General features: G+C 40.2%; 2 protein-coding genes across 3 annotated transcripts; one reads left to right on the top strand and one right to left on the bottom strand.

Moving 5' to 3' along the window:
- hypk (huntingtin interacting protein K) lies at nucleotides 1-1753 on the top strand. Its single transcript, XM_056278297.1, has 4 exons — nucleotides 1-194; nucleotides 553-608; nucleotides 1061-1112; nucleotides 1435-1753. The coding sequence occupies exons 1-4, from the start codon at nucleotides 33-35 to the stop codon at nucleotides 1528-1530; spliced, it is 366 nt and encodes a 121-aa protein (XP_056134272.1). The 5' UTR covers nucleotides 1-32; the 3' UTR covers nucleotides 1531-1753.
- Nucleotides 1754-1953: 200 nt separating this feature from the next.
- On the bottom strand, nucleotides 1954-10272 carry mfap1 (microfibril associated protein 1). 2 transcript variants are annotated; one of them, XR_008810149.1, is made up of 9 exons: nucleotides 10105-10272; nucleotides 9071-9287; nucleotides 8583-8724; nucleotides 8114-8301; nucleotides 7542-7811; nucleotides 5970-6129; nucleotides 3584-3673; nucleotides 3179-3424; nucleotides 1954-2460 (listed from the first exon to the last, which is right to left on the bottom strand). XR_008810149.1 is itself a non-coding variant. In XM_056278296.1 (8 exons), the coding sequence occupies exons 1-8, from the start codon at nucleotides 10184-10186 to the stop codon at nucleotides 3245-3247; spliced, it is 1329 nt and encodes a 442-aa protein (XP_056134271.1). In that variant the 5' UTR covers nucleotides 10187-10272; the 3' UTR covers nucleotides 1954-3244. The 2 variants fall into 2 exon arrangements, 1 of the variants encoding a protein (XP_056134271.1); XM_056278296.1 differs by having other exon boundaries at nucleotides 1954-3424.
- Between the last annotated feature and the right edge of the window lie 1294 nt (nucleotides 10273-11566).

Below are 11566 nucleotides of genomic sequence, written 5' to 3'. Positions count from 1 at the left end.
TTCTTTTACGTTCCGGCCTCACGGGAGCAAACATGGCGGCTGAGGGCGATGTCGACTTGGACCTAGAAGCTGAGGAAAATTGCACTGGAAAACCAGTAGAGAAGCCTCGTAAACATGATAGTGGAGCCGCCGATTTGGAGAGGGTCACCGACTATGCGGAGGAGAAGGAAATCTCCAGCTCCGATTTAGAAACGGTGGGTGGAGGCTAACGTTAGCCAGCAAGCATGCGGCCATTCCAGCGTTAAAGTTAACAAAGCTCATCTCTGGTCCAGGATGACTTTTATTATAGGTCGATTTTTGCACTTTGTTAAATTACTTGAAAAGATGTGTGTTATATACTTGGTTCTAAAACTTGTATTTAAGCCGTGTTTTTAATTATTATTTGAAGAACTCTACCGCTAATTTTGAAAATTGTTTTATAAATAATTTTTTTTATTATTATTAGGGGGCGATTAACTGGAATCAGCCTTCATCGGTCCATGTGTGAGGCTATAAAATTCAGGTTATCCATCCATCGGAGGGATTAACGTGAACATATATTTCCTGTTTCAGGCCATGTCAGTAATAGGAGATAGAAGATCGCGGGAACAGAAAGCCAAACAGGAGAGGTTGGTTTAATCTTGACTCAATACAATACAAACTCTGAACTACACTCTTGAGTTGCGGTTTCCTACCTTGTCTCAAGAGCACAGGAGTGTGCGGGTTCCTTTTCCAGCCAAAAACTACATCAAACTCATATCACTGTTAAAATACACTGTCATTGAGAGGTGGGGGGAGTAAAAGGGCATCATGGAATTAGGACCTGCTCACGTGTGGCCCTTGATTATACATGCCAGGAGACCACTGGTCCTAAGTTTATCTGACAGGTACAGAAGATGGATAGCTGTTGGAAATAATGTGAAATAATTCAGACCCATACATATTTAACATGGAAGAATAATGAACTGGTTATGAAACACATCATTTTGAATAGTTTACCGTTTGCGGAATTTAGAGCTTTTGAACACGTAACGTTATCCGGTTGCTTTATTGTACCAATTGTGTTCCCCTGTCATTTCAGAGAAAAGGAGTTGGCCAAAGTCACTATCAAGAAGGAGGATGTGGAACTAATTGTAAGTTTCTTTCAAAGTCATTTTAACTTCATGCATTTCTTCATGTAGTGTCTGTCATCCTTGCTGTTTTTAAATCAGTTGCTTATCAGTAGTATCAATGTCAGGACATTAAAATGTTGTGTTGAGGTATTGTGACACTTCTCAGCAGATAGCTTCGTGGCAAATTTTGTGCATTTGCATACCAAATTTTGATGGTTTAGAATTGTTATAAAATGCAAATTGGATCATAAACAAGAGCCACCAAACCAACTGAGATGCTGGACACAATTAACTTTACTGAAGATGTCCTTCATTGAATTTCCACTACTTTGTTTACCTCCAGATGGCAGAGATGGAGATTTCCAGAGGTGTGGCAGAGCGCAGTCTGCGGGAACACATGGGAAATGTGGTCGAAGCCTTGGTGGCCCTGACCAACTAAACAAACTGAACTCAGCAGAATTTACATACTGGACTGATCCATGTTCTAAAGGGGTGCCCTGGTTAAAGCACCTCAAATTAAGATTTTTTGTTTTGTTTTGTTTATTCTTCCTGAAAAGTTCTTTAACCTTGAGAGGATTGACATTGGCTTGCCTATTTTTTGCTAATAATTAAAAAATTTAAACTAATTGCATCTATTACGCATTTAAGATTAATTAAAACCACAAATGGGAAATGTGGGTCTTTTCTTTAAACACATTCAAAGTTTCATTACCCTTATGTCACAACAGGAACAAATTTTGCACTAAACTTTATTACAAGATTGTATGTACAAAATTACAACAGGCACGCATAAGCTGAAAGAAAAATCGAATGATATCTTACTGCAACTATATGAGGTCAAAAACCACAAGCTACTGTAAACATGTATGAGGTCTTCTGGGTGATTTTCACTAGAAGAAAATGAACATGCTGAGAATGGCTGGTGTGTTTCCAGTCTAAGCGTATGAAGAGAAAAAAAGCCTCAATCAGAATTAACTTGGGGCGTCTGGATTGCCTACCAACACAGGGATCGCCGGTTTGAATCCCCATGTTACCTCTGGCTTGGTCAGGTGCCTCTACGGACATAATTGGCCGTGTCGGCAGGTGAGAAGCCAGATGTGGGTGTGATCCTAGTTGCTACACTAGCACCTCCTCTGGTCAGTCGGGGCACCTGTTCAGGGGGAGGGGGAACTGGGGGGGAGTAGCGTGATCCTCCCACGCACTACGTCCCTCTGGTGGAACTCCTCACTGTCAGGTGAAAAGATGCAGCTGGCGACTCTACATGTATCGGAGGAGACATGTGGTAGTCTGCAGCCCTCCCCGGATCGGCAGAGGGGGTGGAGCAGTGACCGGGATGGCTTGGAAAAGTGAGGTAATTGGCCAAGTACAACTGGGGAGGAAAAAAAAAGGGGGGGGTAACTTGTTAAATTATCTGTCACATGTTGAACATTAAAATATTTCCAAAGTCTGTTACTAAGGAAGCCAAGTTTCAAACCAGTTAATGTTAAAAGAATTAAAGACCCTTGATTAACTATAGACGTTGTTCCTTCTAAACACATTTGGGCTTTAATTAGCAAATAGGATTATCTCACGTGAAAGCAATGAACGAACCGAGGACTGCATCTATATGCTTGTAAAAAAAAACAACATTGCGTACTGTTACAATGTTCAATAGAATTATTTTCCCATTCAGTGTCAATGCGGTAATATTTTGTGAAGGACACCAAAACTTGATATAAGCAGATCTAAACTTCCCAAATTAAAGCAATTTAAAGCAATTTTGTCCAAGGCTGACATCCCCTTCACTTCACATTTTTGCCCAAATGTAATAGCTTGACTATCTTTTAAGATTTCTTTTGTTATGACAGTTGTAAGGGACAAATAAGTTATCTTTGAAAGGTTTATCCCATTACAAATTAAGGAAGTATTGCTCTATTGCACTTTAAAAATGAACTGAGGAACTATCATGCAAGTCTTCTGAGCAACTTTTTTCCTTTCTGCTGTGAACAGATCCTCAGAAGCCACAAAAGAATGGATGTGTTCTTGAATTTATAACACTGGTCTAGAATCACTGTAGATATAAAATAAGCTCAGTACAGACCACATACAAAATCTCAGAATAGTCTTTGAAGCTGCATTGCGAGCCTGACAAAGTTTGTCCCAGTTCATCAGCCTTAGGTCTTCCTCTTCTTTAGTGTGGGTCTGTCAAACACATCCCTCACTCCTGCGGCCTTCTGCTTGAAGAACTTGCTGTTCTGAGCACTCTCCTGCGCCCAGGCAGAGTCGAATGATGTGGTGTCCTGGTCCACCAGATGGGTGTACTTAGTGCGCCCAGAGCGACCAAAGTTTTTGACCTGATGGAAGCAAACAAATAACTTTACATGGGAATTCTAACTGATGAATGAACAACAGAACAACACAATTACTAAGGTGACTAACATCTTCCTGAACAGCCTACAGGATACATCAGTGCTGTGTGTAACAAATACAAAAAGCATTGATGTCCAGCTGACCTGCATAACTTTGGGCAAGATGGTTTTGTTGAAGTGGTCTTCTAAAGTCGGTGCGCTGAAGTCTCTCTTGTAAACATCCTGCTCCTCGTCCTGGAAAAGGCATCAGATTCAGTGTTAATGTATTGGTTAAGGACCACAGATCTCCATGCACTCTTAAGGTGTCTTAATGATTCCTGCAAATGTTTTCCCCCGTTTATCTGAAGCACCACAAGCTGGGTGCTATTCATGTTCAATCATTAAGAATGTTGTGAATTTTACCAGCCAATGCATTACATTACAGGCTGCAACTAACAATTATTTTCATAATCAATGTATTTTTTTATAAATATTTTGATCATTCAGACTTAAATCAGAATACTCATGAATGGCCATCTTCAGACTGCCATGTTAAACTGAGCTCTGACGTTCTTGTCAAAAACAGACGGCAGTTTTTAAACTGTGACAGTTCCTATACCATAAACAGTAGGTTCACATAATACATCAGCATCTTCACTGAAGCCTTGTGATGCTCACAAAAAAAAATGTTGTCGGTATGACTTTTACTTTGAGCTATGAGGGCAGCTGATTATCCTGGTTCCCAGAGTCCAAAGTGATGTCTTAAAACTGACTTAAAAGTAACAAACAGCCACAAAAAAAAAAAATTAAACCCAAGTAGTTGTTCTATAAGGAAGGCAAGCAAAATTTAGCCTTTATGAAAGTGACCAACAAATGTTTGTTTTTACTTGATGAATGACTCAAATAATTAATCAACTACCAAAATGGTAAATGATTAATCTTCTGTCGATCATCAACTCAAATAACTAATCGTCCATCCATTACCCAAGCTGCTTATCCCAATCGGGGTCACAGGAATGCTGGAGCCTACCCCAGCAGTCACTGGGCGGCAGGCGGGGAGACACCATGGACAGACCGCCAGTCCATCAAAGGGCCCTATTTCAGCAGCTCAGATATAGTCTGTATTTCAAAATTCAATACCTCTCCCAGATCTTAAATTTCCTCACTAGATTTGAGGGTTTTGGTTGGTGTTCAGTATTATTTATCTTGATAGTCGAATATGTTGACAGTCAGCCCACAGTAAATATGTTGTGTTACCGTTCTAATAAATTGGAATAGACATAATGAATTAAATAGTTTTGACTCAATTTGTCAGCTGACTAATCAAAATATAATGTAATATAAATATTCGACTACCCAGGTGGTACACAGCAAGTTGCATTTTCAGCTATATTTTTATTAGTATTGCCATGTATCGCAATATATTTTGTATCGCAATGTATCATGAAACAATCGTATCGTGACCCATGTATGTATCGTATCACGAGGTCCTTGCCAATATCCAGCCCTATAATCTAGACACCCCAATTATAACTTTTAAACATGACCATAATCTAAACATATCAGCACTAATTACACTTCAATTTTAGGATGTGAACACCCATTCTTTACCTAAACCAAGATACAGGTAAATAAAAAGCAATTACCGAATTGGCTTATTATTCTAAATTAGCAACAAAATAAGCAAACAATTATTATAAAAGGGTAAAATAAACATAATACAACCAGATTACGTCCCCAGTCTGCAGCATGTTAGCATTGTCTACTGTTAGTTTAAGTTGCTACAGTAGTCGCCATCTGCTCTGCTCTACTGTCTCTTTACCTAACTTTAGGGAATAACACCATCTGTCAACAGTTGTAAATTAAAGTGAAATAACATTTTCCTTTGACACCAGTGTAGTTGTGTTACATAAAGCAGACTGACCATGTTCTCTCAAGTTAGAGTGCATGTATACAGTGCTGTTTGGAAAGGGGAGGGGTTGACTGGCGGACACAGTACACCTTTAATGTATATGACACAATAAGGTTTTTGGTTTTTTTAGACTTTTCCCCCTTTTTCTCCCCAATTGTACTTGGCTAATTACCCTATTTTTCCGAGCCGAGTCGGGGAGGGCTGCCGACTACCATGTGCTTCCTCCGATACATGTTGAGTCGCCAGCCACGTCTTTTCACCTGACTGAGGAGTTTCGCCAGTGGGACGTAGCGCGTGGGAGGATCACGCCATTCCCCCCAGTTCCCCCTCCCCCTTGAACAGGCACCCCGACTGACCAGAGGAGGTGCTAGCGCAGCAACCAGGACACATACCCGCATCCGGCTTCCCACCTGCAGACACAGCCAATTGTGTCTGTAGGGATAGCCGACCCAGCCAGAGGTAACACAGGGATTCGAACCGGCAATCCCTGTGTTGGTAGGTAATGGAATAGACCGCTATGCTACCCAGACACCCTGACACAATAAGGTTAATATATATATATTTTTTATTTTTTTTAAAAAAGGATTCTTGAGGTTGTCATGGGAAACAGCACTGTCCTAATCTTTTAAAGTGACTCACCATAAAGAAGGCTCCCCGGTGGTAGTATTTCTGGAGGAACTTGTATTTTCCCTTGGAGGCCTTATTTGTGATGACTTTACCGCTGTTACGGAGCTCCGCCCGCCTCTCCTCTTCCGTCAAGTTGTGGAATCTGTCAATCTCTGTCTTCTCCTTTTCCATGCTGGGAACACACACCACACACCACTGTCAACACCACAACAGAGGCTATATGCTACTGAATGCTGTGTAGTTTATTAGCCATGCAGGACTGTAACTTACTCAAGTGTTGTGGTTTTGCATTAATAGTCCAAAAATATTATTGGTAAACATGTGTTCAATGTCTATAAGCGGACTATCCGAGAACCATGCCATTCATGTTGTCACTTTATCTGTTATTGTTCACTCAAAAATATGGACTCTAACCAGTCCAACATATTTGAGCATGGAGATTATTCTTAATTTCTTAATCTAAAAAACACTATTTTTAATTTAAAACATTCAGCTACTTAAGATGTGTGGATGTAGTCAACATTTTTAAATTCTATAACATGTATTTCTACTCTTTTTTTTGCACAGAAATTAATGGTGGAACATTAAATCTTGCTCAAGGTTATTGCATTGTAAACTGCTTATGACTGGCTGTTCAAAAGGTTCTAGTAACCACTTAGTAACCATCTTGCCAACACATACCATTGGTTCAGTCTTGCCAGGTTTCTTCCTATTTTTTCTCCCTGTTAAAGGGGTTTTTGAGGGGGTTGTTCCTTATCCGATGAGAGGGTCTAAGGACAGGATGTTGTGTTGCTGTTAAGCCCACTGAGGCAAATTTGTAATTTGTGATATTGGGCTATACAAATAAAATTGATTTGATTTTTGATTTGATTTTCTTGCAGCTAATGGTGCTTTCCTAGTTGAACACTAAAATCTGAATCTAAGCAGAATGCTTATGGCCTTTTGTATCTAACCCTTGTCTTATGCTAAACAAACCTGTAGAAAATGTTTATTACATTCAACCTTATTTCGGTTACCATTCAGAAGGATGTTTTATTGATATTTGGCACATAAGCATGACTTTACTCTTAATTGATATTGTGGATCCTGATGGTATCATTTTCTCTCTTTGTTTTTATAATACCCTTACCTTTATGGTCATATATACTTCCAATTTACATTTCTTGATTATTTATTTAAGGTGTTTTTGATTCTTGCTGTAAAAACCGCTGCGTACTAGTAGTTAGGATATTTTATCTTTATTGACGTTTTCTCATCAGTTTACTTTTATTTTAAAAGGCAGAGTTATCAACTAGTGCCCAGTCTGTCCATTACTCAGAAAGAAGACTATTTCAGAAGGTTATTCCTTGCCCTCAATATGCAACCTGTCATTTGTAATGTACTTATTCTAAGTAGTTTTGCTTCTTGCATTGTTTTGAGTCTGCATATTGTTGCAGAATCTAAGCCTGTGAGCACTGACAAAGTTCATCTTAGGGGATCATATGTTTAAGCATCAAATTCAGACATACGTACGATTTAATGTATCCGAAAGCATTGATTTCAGCCATAAAGTTTGTCGTTCGTGTCAGGTCTGTATTTACTCACGCTTCTCGGGCCTCTCTGTCCCTCTTGATGCGTTTGAGTTCTCTGACCTTCCAGGCTTCATACTCCTCCTCCTCATTCTCTCCATCAGTGTCCAGGGCTTCGAGCGCAGCTAGCGTGCGCCTGTTCTCCTCAAACTCCTTCTTGGCCTCCTCCTCAACTATCTTAAGAGTGTAGCGACGCCTCTCTTCTGCCTGCCGCTTATTCTCCACGTCCAGCTCTCGCTGCCTCTGCTCCTCTGCCTCACGCTCTGCAACAGTCACCCTGTCTTTCCTGTGGGACAGACAGACAGACTCAGATTAGCTTATCTTTAAATATGTCCTTGAATGATTTTGACACCAGGCACATTATCCTAAAAGCTAGCCTATGTTAGCATGGTTAATAATAACTTGTTAGCAGTGAAGCCAATACATGCTTCTATGTCCAAGCTCCTATGATAGTTTACTACTAGAAGTGCCACTTGAGGTTCTCCGTAATTTGGCAAGTACTTGGGATGAAAATAAACAAGGCAAACTTCAAAATGTCACCAAACAACTGCGTATTTCAGGAACTGGCTGTAATGTTTCATCTCTTACTTGCGAATGAATACAGGTTTCAGCCGAGGCTCTGCCTCATCCTCACTGTCTGTGTATTCCTCATATTCCGACTCTGACTCAGACTCCTCCCCAGACCTCCCCTCTTCTTCTACCTCCATGAGCTCCATCTCTTCATTCTTTCGCTCCTGTGCTCTCTGACGCATCATTGCACGCCGCCTTTCAATTTCCTGTGTGGTAGCAGAGCATTCATGTTGAAAGATATATTTTCCTTTTACATCAGAAATCCCTGTTATTAAAAACAGAGGCAAAATTGCTACTGGAGGCAGTGAGCTATATGAGCTGAAGGGCTATGTAACATGCTGGTTTATTATTTCACATTAACAGTCTAGAACAAATCGATCAATGTAGACATTCTACTTTTCTCGAGATAAATCATTCAATCAAACAACACACAGCCTCGGTTTTGAATCTGAATTGTTATTGTAAAAAAATACAGATTTTATGGAACCTCATCATCCACTTCTTCCTCTTCCTCTTCCTCCTCCTCCTCACTGCTCTCTTCCCGTTCTGGGTGCCAGGTCCCTTCGTCTGAATCTTCGCTACTCTCGGCTATCAGCTCAGGCTCTGCAATCTGTCTGTGCCGTGCAAGCCTGAGAGAAAAAAGAAAATAATCAAATCGCCATTTTCACTGATAAAGGAGGATGGTTATCATTAGGACAGTACACTATTGTCAAAAATCAATACTGAAATATTGTGATTTGGATATTAATTTTGATGAATATATACACAACCTGAAAAAAATGATTTCTGTTTCAACACCTTTACAAATTGGGGAAAATAAGGCCTGATTATCTAAATTGATTGTCAACAAATTTTTGCATCAAGATTCTTTTTTTCCAGTTCTTTACTTGGAAAAAAATCCTTGCCATGATCACCTTTTTTATTTAGTTCTTCTGAATGAGTAAATAAGGGGCATAACGACTAAGGAACTCCTACCTCTCCTCTACATCCTCAGAGACTCGGTTGAGCAGACGTTTGAGACGTGGATCAGAGACTTCTTCTTCCTCCAGCTCCAACTCTGGCTCTGCATCTTTGCCCTTTTTCACAAACTGGAAATCCTCCTCCTCCTCATCTGATGACTCCATCGGAGCATAGTCCGGACGCTTACCAGACACATACCTCTTTACCTTTACTTTCTCCATAGAGATCTCACCTGAGAAACGGATTGAAAGTCTTACAATAATGCTTGATTCGTCACTAGAATCCTACAGGCAGACCCTGTGATGCAATCAAGTGTTTGCATTAACCTATACCTACAGATTTGTAGCTGGACTCATTGTTACATGACTTATTTTTTGCCATCGTGCTGATTTTTAAGCTATTTTTCTTCAGGAGTCTCTCTTTCAGTTATACACAGACGTGCACATTTACGAAAAATTCACACGTGGTAGTGGACCTTATTTGACATTAACTTGTTAAATCTTTCCAGATTCAGGTATAAAAGGGGGGGGTGCATTAAGAGTATTTTTGCCGATACCAAACAGCTTATATTAGCCGAAAGAAAAAAAAAAACAATCGCAATTTTAATGTGCTGATGTTTGTACTGAATTCTGTTTTGACAGGAGAGCTCAACGTTATAACGTAATTATTCGAGATCAATTGCGATTTGAACTGGCTTTGATTGGTTAATAAATAAAAAAAAAACAAACAAAACGTACACCATAACGTACATAAGTGTTTATTTCAGGGAGTCTGGCATATAGAGGAAAACACGAGTATGTTGCAGCGTTTGGAGTTAAAAATAAACATTAATACAGCGAAAAATACAATTTGTAACCGGAAATACAATAATTTAACAATTATGTATGCTAACTAGTTACGAAGTTCAACAAATTAACCTGTCATAAAGATAAAGTAACCCTGCAATGCTCAATTGTTGTGAAACGTGCTCGTCATTTCGATTTTAAATAGTTTCGGCGTTAGCACAAACTGACTAGCATGCTACTCTTCGCCCAGGGGCCACATCTCACCTTTTTCGTTTCGAATCGGTACGGCTCCAGCCGTGGACTGGATCGGCGGTAACTTCATGTTGAGGGCTTCGCGTCCAGACATGACTGACCGATAAGCAATAACAACACAACAAAACCTCCACAAATATTTACTGAACAAAACACGACCAACGTCTTGTCTCTCCGACGGAAATGATACACAACAGCATCAACGGACAGGAAGTGATGTTGGTCCGACTAGATTATGACGATGTAACGAAGGTTCCATTCTTCAACCACGTGATTCCCCCCACCCAGTCAATCTCTATGCATATCTCATCTCATCTCATCTCATCTCACTGCTGATGCACATGCCTCATTGGGGAGTATGGGTATTATGTATGGGGCGGCAACGACTGATCACATACCTCTTGCTGTGGCTATAAATGTTGAACATCTACCTGTGCTGTCTAGTAATGGAGATAGTGATAATGCAGGGAGGTTGGACTGGTCAACTCTTACAAAGGGGGGCATCTTAGCTTATCATGCCCGTACAGATGAAACTTTGGGTAATATACATCTGCTTAAAGACACAGTTATGTGCAGAGACATTAATTGTAAGGATATGAGGCATAGAAGAGATCTCTGCTGCATGTATGATGATATTGTTAGTGCTCTGTATGAATGTAATAAGCCCTACTATAAGTATAAAAATAAGACACATAACGTCAGGCCCGGTTGGAACAAGTATGTAGCTGGGTATCATGAAGAAGCACGTGAAGCCTTTAAATCATGGCAGGCTGACCCAGACAAGGGCCTGAGCTTGAACACAAAAAGCTCACTAATGCAAGATACAAGTACACCATTCGCTTCATCTGTAAAAATGAGCAAGCCATGAGGGCAGAGTCCATGGCTAAGAAGCTGTTAAGAAATGATCCTGCTAATTTTTGGTAAGAAGTGAGAGCTCTCAACAACTGTAAAACATCTCTACCATGCACTGTTGGTGGTATCCCCGGTACAGACAGTATTGTTGAGTTATGGCGACAGCATTACAGTACCTTATTCAATTGTGTCCACAGTGATCTGTATAAGGTGGGCAATATTGAGAGTGATGATTCAATGGTGATTATGTCACACGAGATGTACCAAGCTATAAACAAGCGGTCTGTTAACAAGGCAAGTGGCTTAGATCATATTACTGCTGAACACCTTAAATATGCCAGTCTAAGGTTAGCTCCTCTCCTTGCTATCTGTTTTTACTGGCTCTATGGTCCATGGCTTGTTACCAGACTCAATGTTGTCTGTACTGTTAGTGCCAGTCATTAAGGACAAAGCTGGTAAAGTATGCAGCCTAGATAACTACAGTTTCCGTTGCATCCACAGAACCTCCTAGGATAACATTCTGGGAACATGTCATAGAAAAACGTGCCGTAATTTCAGGCCTTAATAACATCCTGAAAACATTTTCAAAATGTTGCTTTGCAAATGTTCTTCCTTTGTTATC

Source organism: Lampris incognitus, chromosome 4, assembly GCF_029633865.1.
Source record: "Lampris incognitus isolate fLamInc1 chromosome 4, fLamInc1.hap2, whole genome shotgun sequence".
NCBI classification, from domain to species: domain Eukaryota; kingdom Metazoa; phylum Chordata; class Actinopteri; order Lampriformes; family Lampridae; genus Lampris; species Lampris incognitus.
This window is presented reverse-complemented; position numbering and strand designations above follow the sequence as displayed.

Excerpts from the sequence above, each read along its gene's own strand:
- hypk (XM_056278297.1), top strand. The coding sequence starts at position 33 with ATGGCGGCTGAGGGCGATGTCGACTTGGACCTAGAAGCTGAGGAAAAT. Across the intron at positions 195-552 it reads CCAGCTCCGATTTAGAAACG|GCCATGTCAGTAATAGGAGA; the intron begins GTGGGTGGAGGC and ends TTCCTGTTTCAG. Across the intron at positions 1,113-1,434 it reads AGGAGGATGTGGAACTAATT|ATGGCAGAGATGGAGATTTC; the intron begins GTAAGTTTCTTT and ends GTTTACCTCCAG.
- mfap1 (XM_056278296.1), bottom strand. The coding sequence starts at position 10,186 with ATGTCTGGACGCGAAGCCCTCAACATGAAGTTACCGCCGATCCAGTCC. Across the intron at positions 6,130-7,541 it reads GACAGAGAGGCCCGAGAAGC|CATGGAAAAGGAGAAGACAG; the intron begins GTGAGTAAATAC and ends GTGTGTTCCCAG. Across the intron at positions 3,674-5,969 it reads ACCGGGGAGCCTTCTTTATG|GACGAGGAGCAGGATGTTTA; the intron begins GTGAGTCACTTT and ends TGCCTTTTCCAG.